Source organism: Mastacembelus armatus, chromosome 1, assembly GCF_900324485.2.
Source record: "Mastacembelus armatus chromosome 1, fMasArm1.2, whole genome shotgun sequence".
Lineage (NCBI taxonomy): Eukaryota > Metazoa > Chordata > Actinopteri > Synbranchiformes > Mastacembelidae > Mastacembelus > Mastacembelus armatus.
This window is the reverse complement of record NC_046633.1, coordinates 18,097,374-18,110,495: the sequence shown is the minus strand read 5'-3', so window position 1 is coordinate 18,110,495 and position 13,122 is coordinate 18,097,374. Positions and strand designations below refer to the sequence as shown.

At 39.6% G+C, this 13,122-nt stretch overlaps 1 protein-coding gene across 1 annotated transcript in view; it reads left to right on the top strand.

The window, feature by feature from the left end:
- xylt1 (xylosyltransferase I) overlaps positions 1–11,138 on the top strand; it is a 73,315-nt gene extending 62,177 nt beyond the window's left edge. The window contains exons 9-11 of the mRNA XM_026304309.1: positions 119–317; positions 4,654–4,987; positions 8,026–11,138. Of these exons, the coding sequence (XP_026160094.1) occupies positions 119–317; positions 4,654–4,987; positions 8,026–8,348 (856 nt within the window). The 3' untranslated portion in view covers positions 8,349–11,138. The remainder of the gene's footprint in view (positions 1–118; positions 318–4,653; positions 4,988–8,025) is intronic.
- Positions 11,139–13,122: the final 1,984 nt, after the last annotated feature.

The following is a 13,122-nucleotide window of genomic DNA, read 5'->3' as shown; positions in this document are numbered from 1 at the left end:
CCTTCCAGACTGTGTCCAGATGAGTCTAGATATTCTTTGTCGGCCCAAAGCGACACAGCAGGCAGGTTGTGCAGGTGCCAGATTTGCTAACAGACTTTTTCTTTTAATGCTCTGCCAGGTACTTCCCCATGGGTCACCCAGTGTCAGTGCATCTCTACTTCCAGTCAGACCAGTTCCAGGGCTACCTGGTCAAGCACCATGCCACTAACCTGGCAACAAGCAAGCTGGAAACCATGGAGACCTGGGTGGCACCTAAGAAGAACTTCAAGCTAACCGCCCCTCCTACCAGCACGTTCAGCAGGTTACAGTTCGCAGAGGTGAGTCAGCATATTGGCTGCTGAAACCCAGAGTTTATATTTAATTTACATTAAGTCGGTTTGTTTGGCATGAGTCACAAAACAATCAGTCATTGCCAGTGTCAGTAAATGAGATCCATTAAAACCCTCAGCACCACACAGGAAAAACATAGCTCTTCAGCATATAATTAAATGTAGGATATTCCGCTCATTGCCATGATGACCTTATATTCATCACTATAGCGACCTTGCCAAGACTCATAGCGCCGCATCTCCACACAATTAAACCGGTGCCTGTAATGCCCTTGTAAATTTTAAATTGATTGAATTCATCCAAGTTTATAGGGATGAGCGCTTCCTGTGCTGCTTATTTGTTGTTTCCTAATAGAAAGTCTTCTCACCTTCACACTGGAATGCTTTCCTTGATTGTCTTGTTATGTTAATCTGTGTTCCTGTTTACCACAATGCCTGTTTAGGATACAGTCGCTCTGCTGTGATGTGACAGCCACAGACTGTCTTTAAAAAAAAAAAAAAAAAAAACAAGGACAAAATTTCTGAGTGAATGTAAATTGACCTTTTTCGCTGCTTTATCAGGCGCAGCTTTGTAGGAAGCACAAATGTCAACAAATTTGCGAATGAATTTGTTTTCTTTGTTTGTGCCTGTGGACCACACTCATAACACCTCAACACACCCTGTTTGACCTTTTCTGGCGGTCTCAGTGAACGCAAAGGGATCCAGACACCCAGTTGCCATGTGGCTCCCTCTCACTAAGCCGTGTTTGTGTGTCTAGCCTATGAAATTGTGAGTGACAGAGAAGTGATGTGAGCTGTGGCTTTTATCTAAATGCTCAGCCTGAGAATGCATTCGCTGTCTGGCACTGTGCAGGGACTGTCACTCAGTCAGTTTGTCCATCTGTCATTCAAAACGAGAGCAGAAAGAGCATAAATAAGACAGCATGTCATAGCTGCAGCAGTAGCTCTGTGCGTTTTGTCAAGTTGGAAGATATGACCCATTATACTCCACCTATATGCTGGGGTTTGCTAGATAAACCATATAGTTGGCTTAACAATGTGTTCCCTGTCCTCCTCTAGATATAAAGGAAGACAGATGTGTCTTTCTTTCACTCCTCTACCACCACCTCCCAGCTGCCTTTATAGGCCTTTTAATAGCATGATTTAGTGTAGGACCACAGTTAAAATTAGTATTTCACCTTAAGTCAGCCTTGACATTGAGAGGTAGAGTATATTCTTCTGTGTAGGATAAATTTTACATGATTGAATGACACTGTTGGTGATGGTTTTAGTCCTCGTTCTGGCACAAACACATATATTGTGGCATGGGATGTAGAGGAGGTGACAAAACAATAGGCACACATTATGATAATATAATCTAATGCAATTCCACAAACTGCAGCTACAAAAAAATACTTAGAATCAGCTTTTGTATGACACACAAATATTTACAATATACGTTTAAAAAAAGAGTCATGTTGTTGCCAGGTGGATATTTTCACCTGCGTAGCTGTTTCCCCATGTTTCCAGTCTTTGTGCAAATCAAGCTCACCCTAACCTCATATGGATCACACAAACATAACAGTATGATGTGAATAAGTGTGTTTCGCAGAAAATATTCACTGTCATGACTCTCTGCTCTCCACCCTTTCTTCACCCATCGTTCCACATCTTTATTAGCAAGCATCCATCCATCTTGCCCACAGTTCATCAGTAGAATAAACAGTGCCCCAGGGGAGTCCTCTGGTGCCGCTCAGGAACACCTGAGTTTGATTACCCCTCAAAAAAATGTGCCACTAACAAGCCTCTGAATTGAGCCTTAAGGGGGAATTCCTGCTCTATGGTTTTAAGTAGGGCCAGATGTAGACTGTCCATGCCACTGCCTGATCAAATTGACCTGTCTTATTTAATGGAGGTGTCAGACTGTGGGCACCAGCAAGCCAGTGACATGGAATAAAGGTTTGCAGTGTCACTGGGTCAGAAGGAAGGAATGGAATAGAGGCAGATTATCAGATGGAGAGCATTTTATGTTTTCTGTTAGGTATGGAAAGGAAAGGATGGAAGGAATAATATAGATTCTAAACATGAATGGTGGGGCATATATGTGAAGTGTTATGTCATTAGTAGGTTAGACAGAAGGAGCTCTTTCTTCATTTTGGCAGGCCAACAGTGGCTAGTAAATGAAGGGTAAATCTGCATAAGGCTTGATTAGGTGTTGGTCTTAAGCCAAAGCTAACTGGGTAAAAACAGAAGGGACAGGTTGAGTGTGGAGCTCATCACAAGCTATAGGCTGAGGCTGAAAGGGGCTAGAAGTTAATCCTTGTGTGGCCCACTTTCATAATGGAAGACACAAAGTCTTGCTAGTGGTTGCTTTGACTATATACCTGGAATTTAATCACAAACACAGTGATGTACTAGAAAGAATGAATTAAATATATGAATTGTTAAACTTGGTTTATATGGTTCAAATATTTCAGCAAACATTGAGCTGATGAAAAACGATGACGTGTACATGAGTCATGTGAATATCCTCAGAATCTTCCTCTCACTACTCTGACTGTATTCACACATCTGCAGGCTCTCTCCCAGTGAATTACAGTGAGATTCCTCTGTCAGTACTCCCTTCATTCTTTCTGAGGCTTAGAACGAGAGTGCCACCAATCAATTGGCGATGTAGTGTGTGTGTGTGCCGGTGAGTCAGCCTTGAATAAAGTAATGAGCTATAGAGGTGCCAGACAAGAGAGAGTTGATTAGTAATTTAAAGAGAAAAGACCCAAGTTCCAAGGGGCAGAAATGGCAGAGGTTAGTCCAGAGACTGAGATGAGAGTGAGATGTCTTTTACAGATAGCCAAGATGCACACACTCTCTCTTGATATGTCTAAATTATGCAAGTTGTGTCTATTTATACTGTACATCGCAATCTCAATTCTCAAAGGATGTAATACAGAGGCAGTTCCAGTCAGCCATTGATCGTCCAGCAGGGTGAGGCTGTGTTAATCAGCCGCCATTGTAGAAATGAGCGCTTCCTAAAACCGCCATCCCTCTCATATTTCTGCCAGCACCCAAGACAGTTTTCACTGTCAGTGCATGTGTGTGTGTGTGTGTGTGTTACCTCCTTCTCTTTCGCCCTTACTCCTCATCAATCTCCCTGTCTCTCATTTTGCATATTGCAAGGTTTTGCAATCTCCGCAATACAACACACACACACACAGAAAACACCTCCTCAGCTACAGGCTTGACCGTAATGAAGGTGCTAAAGGCTTTTACAGTTCTCTGGATTTATTCCCTTTTTTTTTTTTTTTTTTTGCGTTCTTTCATTTAAATGCACAAACCTGTCTAGAGCGATATAATACATTTTCTGTTATCACATCATAAGTTCCAAAGACATAGTGTATAACTCTCAGTTCAAAGAAACCTACAAACTTGTGTCTACTAAATGTTAATTATGTAAGCTTACTTAAATTAGCTTATTGTTCCCCTGGCAGTCCTCCAGTGTGTAACAGGCTGGCAGCTACTTCCATGTTCTGCAACCAGAGGCTCTATATGTCTCATAATTCAGCAAAGATATGTTTGACTTTGGTATAATCTGTTACACTTTTATATTCAGTTTATTTATCTCAAAAGTGCCACAGAGAATGCAGTTTTCTGTGTGTGTCTGTGTGGAAGCACTAAAACCTCATTTTTATGGAGGTTTCTTCCCTTAACTCCCTTTTTTTCTGCTGATAGAGGCTGTGGTCTCTGCGTCTGCATATAATCAGTATCTTTCTCTGTATGAGTTTTTTTCTACTGGTATAATCGTCTTCACTGCGGTTACTGTTGAGGACAAATATATTTTTCACATTGGACACACTGGTGTTCATTAAGTTCCATGTTTATACCTCTGAAAAGTGTTCAGAGAGGGAATGCATTTGATTGGAGATATGGTCGGTCTAGTCATCCAGCGTGCCTCATATTCCGTTATAAATGTACTTAGACATGTAATAGCAGCAGCTCTGGACAAATAAAACTTAAACATGCAGCAGGAAACAGTCAGTCATGCTTGTCAACTTATTATAACATATTATAACACTGTATAACCTCTGTGTAGAGGGCTGGTCTGGAGTGTGGTGCTGTTTGATGAAAAGTGGATGTTGAAGATTATTTCCCATGACAATTCAATGCAGATATTGGTTATCTTAGTAATAAGGTCAAATGTTGATGCATGTGTGTATGTTACTTATTCATGATCACTGTGCACTACCCGCAGCAGTGCTTGTGTTTTTTGCCTTTGCCTCATTCTTTGTCTCTGTTCTTACCCCATTCTGTCACTCACTATTCTCTCTCCATCCTTTTTTCTCACCGTCAGATCGGTACAGACTGGGATGCCAAAGAACGTATGTTCAGGAACTTTGGCGGCCTGATGGGCCCTATGGATGAAACTGTGGGCATGCAGAAGTGGAGTAAAGGTCCCAATGTCACCGTCACAGTTGTGTGGATTGATCCCACCAACGTCATCGCAGCAACCTATGATATTCTGATTGACACCAGTGCAGAGTACACCCACTATCACCCACCACTCAACCAGCCTCTGCGACCTGGAGTTTGGAGTGTCCGCATCCTGCACCACTGGAGTCCTGTGGCTGAGATGCACTTCCTTATTGCCCCATTGGCCTATAACAAGCACCAGCCCATACGACAAGGTGAGAAAGAGCCTCTGTGGTTGCCACAAAGCTGATTTGTAACTAGCACTTGTCATTTGTTTTAGTCTTAGCATAACACAAAATGACTATTGATTGTGTTATTTGTACTAATAGTCCTGCTAGACTTATTGCACTGCCATGCTGTTCCTAAATAGTAGATAATCATTCATCAAAAAGAAAAACCTAAGGTGTTCCTCTAAATACCAAACATTTCACTACATATAGAGATGCATACTGTGCATAGACCTTCACAGTGCAGGTTAACACGATATAGTCCTGCAATGAACCTTATATTTATGAAGCTTATAATATAGGCGTTTGTTGATATATTGTAGTAAAGTACAATTTCTTACAATTTGTACAAGTACTTTAATTTTATGCAACCTATTTCTTCTGCTCATCTACATGTCAGAGGGTAATACTGTACTTTTTACTCTGGTGTGTTTATCTGACAATTATATTTAGTTAGAAAATATAGAGCTTGAAAACACATAGTGGTCATACTGGTGTTTGCATTTTTGTATTTTATTTTTGCATGAACACCTACAAAAACAAAGTAACACTGTGAAGAAACAGTTGCTAGTTTAGGTGTTCCCAAAATTCTGTAGCTACACACACACACACACACACACACACACAGACCCTTGTATTTTCAGCGGTGCCCTTTCTAATAAAGCCTCTAGGCCTCTGCAGACCCTGGTTGTTTGTCATCAAGTCACCCTTAATAACCCAGCAGAATTCTCATACATACTAAACAGAGTGTTAAACAACAGCACAGTTAGCCCTCCAAAAACAATGACACAATTAAATCAATCAGCCAGCATGGATAAGGGGCAATACTGCATTGTTCAACTCCATAATCAGCCAGTTCACTCTGAAAGTCACATGAGAGTTGACGCTAGCTTCAGTATAATCGCGTCTTTCTCCATTTAATCATCTCACTGAGCCGTTTAAATGATGAAAAGAAACAAAAAAGTCACAGCTTTTGTCTCAGTGGACAGCAGGCATTCTGTTATATGACAGTGTGTGTTAAATATTCATTATTACATTCTGGGTGTTTAGGTGTGTTTGCATTACATAATTATGGTTTAGCTTCCAATTTATGTTTGGCTGCAGTCAGCTGTCTTTCCTGTAGTGTTGTAGCTCAGATATAGGATTGATATCAGGTACACATCAGATACACAATGCTGCAAGTTTAGTAGGTGCAGTTGTTGACCCATTGGTAATTTGTTTGTGAACCACTGACACAAATCAGATGGACAACAAACACTCCTACCATAAAACAATATCCAACATCCGACCCTTAATAACCATAAAGTTGAATTAAGACTTCTCTAACAGTTTGAACAAAAACTAACCATTATGTTATTGCCTACAATAAGCTTAGGAAGAAAAAGTATTCTGTTCTTTTACATGAGAAAATGCCACAATAGCAATGTAAACAGTATCAATTGTTATTGCATGTGTTTCTAAATCGTATTAGGTGTTTTATTGCTGTAGCTATTTTTACAGTGTTGTGTACTCTAGAGCACATCTTATGAGATGATTATTTTTTTGTATATGGTAATATAAATGATCAGTAGTGCCTTCCATCACTACCTGTAGGGCTGCTGAGTTTCATTAATTACTTAGTGTGGTTTACATTTAATAAGCCACTGCTGTGTTTACATTACCAGTGTTAATACATTTTGTTTTATATAGGAATATAGCAATGCATAATTGAAAAGTTTGAGTTAAAACATTTTCTGTGTATAAATATATAAAATATACCCCACTTTAAATGCACTTGCATACAGTGTTTAAAGCAAAGCTACAGTCCAGTATGAAAATAGAAAGAAGTCTTTGAAATGAAAAGTTGCTTTCAGAATAAAATCATGCTTATTAAACTCAATACACTGTTCCAGTATGACCAGTATTTAATGGTAGTGAACTGTAGATAATTGTTTCTGACATTACTGAGGCAGTTAATTGGCTTTTGTTAGTGGAGGTGTGCTTCTGTTACACTGCACTTTAGCAGTGATAAAACATTTCAGTTGTTTTATCAGAAAAGTAAAACACAGCATACACAAGCACGTACCTTTTGTACCAGAAATCAATGCGCATTTGATGTTCCAATATAAGTGCATCAGAACAATTTACCTAGTTGACTTAGATTATAATCATATTTTACAATATAAAAAACATAATTATTGTATAGAGAACCTGTGTGTCTGTAAGGAAAGATTATAGTTTTTGTCTAATAATCTTTTATTTAATTCGCAGTGTGTGTCTGTGTGTGTGCGTGTGAGTTCTGTGTGCGTTCATCTTAGCTATTCCACCCACACTTACTGCCATGTCTGGCTCCAGGTTTCCCTCCTACATGCGGTGCCAAGAAGTGGCCTCCTCCTTCATTGGCAGCAGACACACACACGTGTACTGCAACATTTTATGCACAAACCCAAAACTCCACAAGGATGCATGACTTCATGACACACATCTACCACAAAGCTAGCAGATATGAGCTGAACATGCCTTGCCTTGTATGACTGCATCTTTCTGACACCGGTGCTGAAAAGTGCTGATGGCTGCTACCATCTGGGTGAGAGGGAGTTTGTGTTCCACCACCATGCTTATAAGGGATGGCTAGCACCCCAGTTAGAGGGCCAGTGAGGAATTTACAGCTTCACTGGAACGCAGGGTGGAGAAGGAGTTTAAAAGAGAAGCTGTGTGTACGTTTCTGCCTTCCTGCGGGGCTTGACGTCTCACTGTTTTCAAAATGTCAGCATTGCAGTGGCTTGACATACCACATCAAATAATGGGATTTAGGGAGCCTGCTCATGAAAATCAAATTAAGCAATTAGCAACCAGTTTAAGCTTTTCAGATAATAATGATTCATGTTCTTTGCTTTGATATTTTAATGGTCATGTCTCCCTATTTTCCTTTTATCCTTTTTGTTTCCACTCTTTCTCCCCTTGTGCACTCCCTCTGCCTTGACCACTGGTAATCATGTCTTCATACATCATCTGCTCTCTCTCTCTTCCTTCTTATGTTTCTACAGAGGATACTCTGAAGTTCCACAATGGCCCAGCAAAAAACAGCTACATGGAGCAGAGTTTCCACAGCCTCAACCCTGTGCTCAACATCCCTGTCAGCCTGGGCTACGTGGAACAGGCCAAGAGGAATGCTGCTCTGACCGGCCCAGAGCTTGAGCACTGGATAGACAGCTTGGTAGGCGAGCTGTGGGAGGCAGCCGATGTCTGCGCTGTGGGTCCTACTGCCTGCCCTGTCATGCAGGCCTGCCCCAAGAACCCTTGGAGCTCCCTGAGTCCGGACCCCAAATCCCAGCTGGGAGCACCACGTGCGGATGGACGCATCAGGTAGCAGTGAGGCCTCCAGCTGGACAGGAGGCCACGGCACAGAAGATTCACTGTTGATTTATATTTATTTAAGGCGATAGTTGTAGGCAAGACAAGGAAGTGTTCTTCCTCTCTCAGGAGAAGAAAACAGAAGAGGGAAACAGATGAAAAAGTGGGGTTTTTTCAGGAGGTTTGTGAGGGTGTCTGGACAGAAAGTGAGGAAAATGATTTTCAGATCCTCCCATGGGGTTCCTCCTTTTGGGGATTATGCTGGCTTTGCTATTTCAGTTTCTCAGTGTATTTATTTTTCTTCTCATGGCTGAGTTTTACTGTGATCAAACATTGCAATTTTCAAGCATTTATTTTGCTGCAGTATGAATCATGAAGTCAGCTTTTAAAGGCCTGCAGGGGCCACAGTGGTCATGTGAGTGTTGATTATTGACACTGGTAGCAATTGAAGTTCTGCTGCCGTAAGGTCTTAGCTGTCAGACATACATAAGAGGTGCTGAGGCCTGGTGCTGAATTCAAAATGCATCCTTAACGTTTATGTCAAAATTAACAAAACAAGAAGATACCTGAGTGCTCAGGTGCAACCAAACAATTTAAAAAGGGCGATTCAAAGCAAATTTTACCTTTGAAGAGGAAACTCTGAAAAACAAACATTTTAGTACAATTAAAGCCAATTAATTCAGTCCTCTGGTAGTTAAGTGAGAGTTTGGTTTGTAAATCAGTAGAATAAATGAGCAAGTGCAGCACAACCAGGATGTGGGACTGCAGAGGCTGGGCTCACTCAGGCCTTCTCAGAATGATTACTATTTGGATTATAATATACATTTTAATATAGGTATTTAAGTGTTCAACATTCATCAATGCTTTGTTTGTGGTTGTTTACACCGTGTGGTTTCATTTAATGAATGAGATGTTGCAGCTGGTAGAGGACAGAGAGAATTGTTTTGTCCATGGTTTGGTTGTTTTACCAAACTGCCTTAATTTGACCTTAAAATTATGATCTTTGTTTTCACTGTCTGCTTTTTTACGTTCCTTCAGTCATTTCAGTAACACTTTCTATTATGTACATAAACATTTAAGAAGTCTCAGAAATTGTGTGAATGAGAGGAGATGAGTCCATGAGTCACTATTTATTTATAAGTTTATATTAATACTGATATTTTTAGTCAGTGACTAAATAACTGCAACGCTGCCTTGGCAGCATGATAAATATTTTTTTGTAAAGAAAACCGCCTTTATTTACAAAGGCCAACACCCCAAACCTATACTGTACGTTTTTATGGCCCGCACCTGTGTGTTAGTCAGTGTTGTCCTGTCTGAATAGATCTTCTCGTCATGGTTTTTTACATGGCTGTTTGCCAAGTGCACCACAAGAGAGAGCCACTCTGACCTGTGGTCAGAGGTCAGCTACCTAACAACCTTACTGATCAAATGGGGTGGACAAAACCACTCCTCACAAGAAAAACATTGGAAAACTTCTGGATCGAAGGAGAAGCTGTGCTTTTTGGTGTTTTATGCTTCCTGTCAGTTTCAGAATGATAGTGAGTGGTTAGTGATCTTCATGCTGTGACAATAATGTACAATTTCAAGTGAATATTATATTGTGTCTTGATTGACAATTGCATAATCTATTAGATCTGATCTATGACACCTCTTCAACTCTACAGTTGAAGTACCTTTTTCTGCCATCAGACCATATCTGGACATTTGAGACGAGTTGATTCCATTGTACCACAACACATCCTGAACAAGAGGTACGGTCAGACATTTGTTTTACTTTGAAATAATTTTCGTCTGAAGCCAATTAGGAGTTCAGTCTGTGACTGTCAACATTGCTTAGCCACCACACGAGCTAAGTGAGTATTTTTGCACAGGCTAATTAAGAGACATTACTGTTCATTAATGTCAGGTTCACCTTGCCTCTCTGTCGGATGTGTCTATTATAATTGCGATCATTCCTTTCTTATCAAATCTACACTGTTTCTGGGATTGGGTTGTATAGGTCAATTTTGTTTTCCATTGGCCAGTTTTTGCTGCCACCTTTTAATTTATAGTGCTGTCATGCTCTGAATATGTACATCACACAATACATATGATTATGTACTCTCAATGACAGTTTTGGAAAAAGGTAAATTAAATAAATGTAACTCATTGTGAAAGTCCTATTTTGTAACAGAATGATTAACAAATAAGAAGATGTACATAGTTATTTTGTATTGAAATATTGTTTAAAATGTATTGTACATGTAAATACAGATGTGGTTAAATGACAATGAATTATTCAGTTTTTGAAGTGTCAGTAACTGGGCACAAAGAGTGAATCAACGGTGTTTATTGATCAAAGTACATAACCTGTTTCTGTGTTTTGGACTGTGACAGCAACTTTGCCCAATTTGCCTCTCAGAGAAAATCACATGCCAGATTGTTGTCGTTCTTGCTGGAATGTATTGTCGAGCAACTGTTGCACAAATTTTTCTGACTAATGTTTCCCCCGTTATTTTTTTCAGGGGAGGCTCTGTGTGCCTTAGCTGAATTTTAGAAACTTCTCTGTCCATTAACAGAAAATCCTTATTTTGTTACTTGTTTTGACATTGTGTGAAAAATACCATGAGTCTGTCAAGTGATTCACTGGTACTGCAACACCAAAAAGATGTCTGCTGTTGTAAATATCATCAGGCCTTCTGTCCTTATCAGCTTCTATTGTTTGTTTTTTTCTTCCCTTTGGGGGATTTGTTTTGTTGTACTTGACTGGCTTGTTTTACTTTTCTCTGACTGCTTTTTAGAAATAAAATGATATGGAAAAAGAGCTCTACTCTTTGCTACAGGAGTAATATACTGTGCATGTGAACATGATGTGGCTAATAGCAAAACCTTAAGGTTAAACCTTAACCTGAAGCATCTGTCCACCATTGCTCTGTTTCTGATTATTAAATATACGTAGCTGTGTAAATATAGATCAAGTCCATTTAGGAGCATAATATAGTGCATTTGTATGACAACATATACAAAATTAGTTTTGACTCCTTACATTAGTGTTTACAAATACAAAATTAGCAATATATTGTATTTAAATTATATATGTAATTAAAACTAAATCATTTTAATTTTTATATTAAAAACCAATCAAATGACTATGAATGAATTTTACAAAGGGTTTTAGTGCTTTCCATCTTTGTTTTGGTTTTTGCAGTTCAACAACTTTAGTATTTTGGTTCACTCTCACTGCTCTCTTTAGTGTAGAGGCAAGAAAACAGAAGCTGAGATAAAAAACTACTGTATACAATCAGCTCAGAACCGGACAGCAGACAGACAGCTAGTGTATGTGGTGAAGCATTTAGCAGAACCAAATATTTCCCTCAGGAGTTGGTGGAGACCAAACTTGAATAATAGACTAATATGTGAAAAGTGGTCAAAAACAGACCCCCAGACCAGAGACCCTTCAAGGAAGAATTAAACTTCTGTTGGAACATCACTCAACTGGAAAATGACAAAAAGAGACACAAAACAATTATATAAGTAGAAACTGACACAAAATGATTAAAACCAGATGCTTGTATTGACAACAATGACAACACAAACTGATTACCCTGTTGGTGATGCAGTAAAGAAGGGGAACTTTAACGCATCTGTGGGGTCCATTGTCCACTGTTTCATATCGCTGTATTAATATGCAACTTTTTGCCAACTTCTTAACAACAGCTTATAAGAACAGAAAGTGATAGATTATACAGCGTTTACAGTGTTTTGCAACAAGACCTTGACAGGAAAGGATAAGAATAAAAACATATTTTATTAGTAATAATGATACATAAATGATGAATCTCACAGTCATCACAATTTGGGCCTCTAACCATCACTTAATGCTGTAAGTATTTTCCTCAGTCAAACTGAGGAGGTTGAATCATTAACTGTGGATACAACTAGTTGCTCCCATATGTTTTCCACCAAATTAGCTTCAATAATTGCCCTCTCACACAGATTCTCACCCAACACCCACATCATAACAGAGCTCTGTAATGTGTGGCTACAGGGAAAGTTAAACCATTTCAAATGAGTAATGGCTTCCTATAAACGGGGCAAGCCAAATCATACTGCGCATTCATAAATCCAGCTATGCTGTTCAGTTGCACTTACAGCCTGCATCAGAACAAAAGCAAACAAACAAAAACAAAAGGTAACCTGTCAACAGAGTGTGTGTGTGTGTGTGTGTGTGTGTGTGTGTGTGTGCGCGTGTGTGTGTGTGTGTGTGTGTGTGTGAGTTGCGTGTACAGCACCAACAAAGCCCATCCGCTAAACCTAATAAATTCTGGCTTAGTATGCTGTACATGTATGTGTGTGTATGTGCTTATGTTTCCCAGGTAAACAAGTGTTTGAGTCCGAAAGTAAGTATGCAAAAAAAAAATCATCATGCCAGTACATGTATGTGTATGTGGGTGTGCCAGTTAAGGTGCATGTGAAGTGATATGTGTGGCCTTATGCTGCTGAATTCCCCCGCAGCAGGATGAGCGGTATTATGTTTGTTCGACTATGATGTGAAACAGTAAAAGCTATCCTGCTGATGTTGGGAGGAAATGACTCGGATTAATGGCAGATAAACACTGTGATGATCATTTTCAGCTTTTAACTCTAGCTCACTCACACACATGCTGCTTGATTAATTAGCACTCCTGAAATAGAAAGAGATTGTAATAAGAGTGACAGTAGGCATCTCTGTCTCACTAACGCAGCCATCTGCACATGAAGAACAAGGGAGTGCAGGTTTGTTGCTATTAAAATGTTATTATAATCAC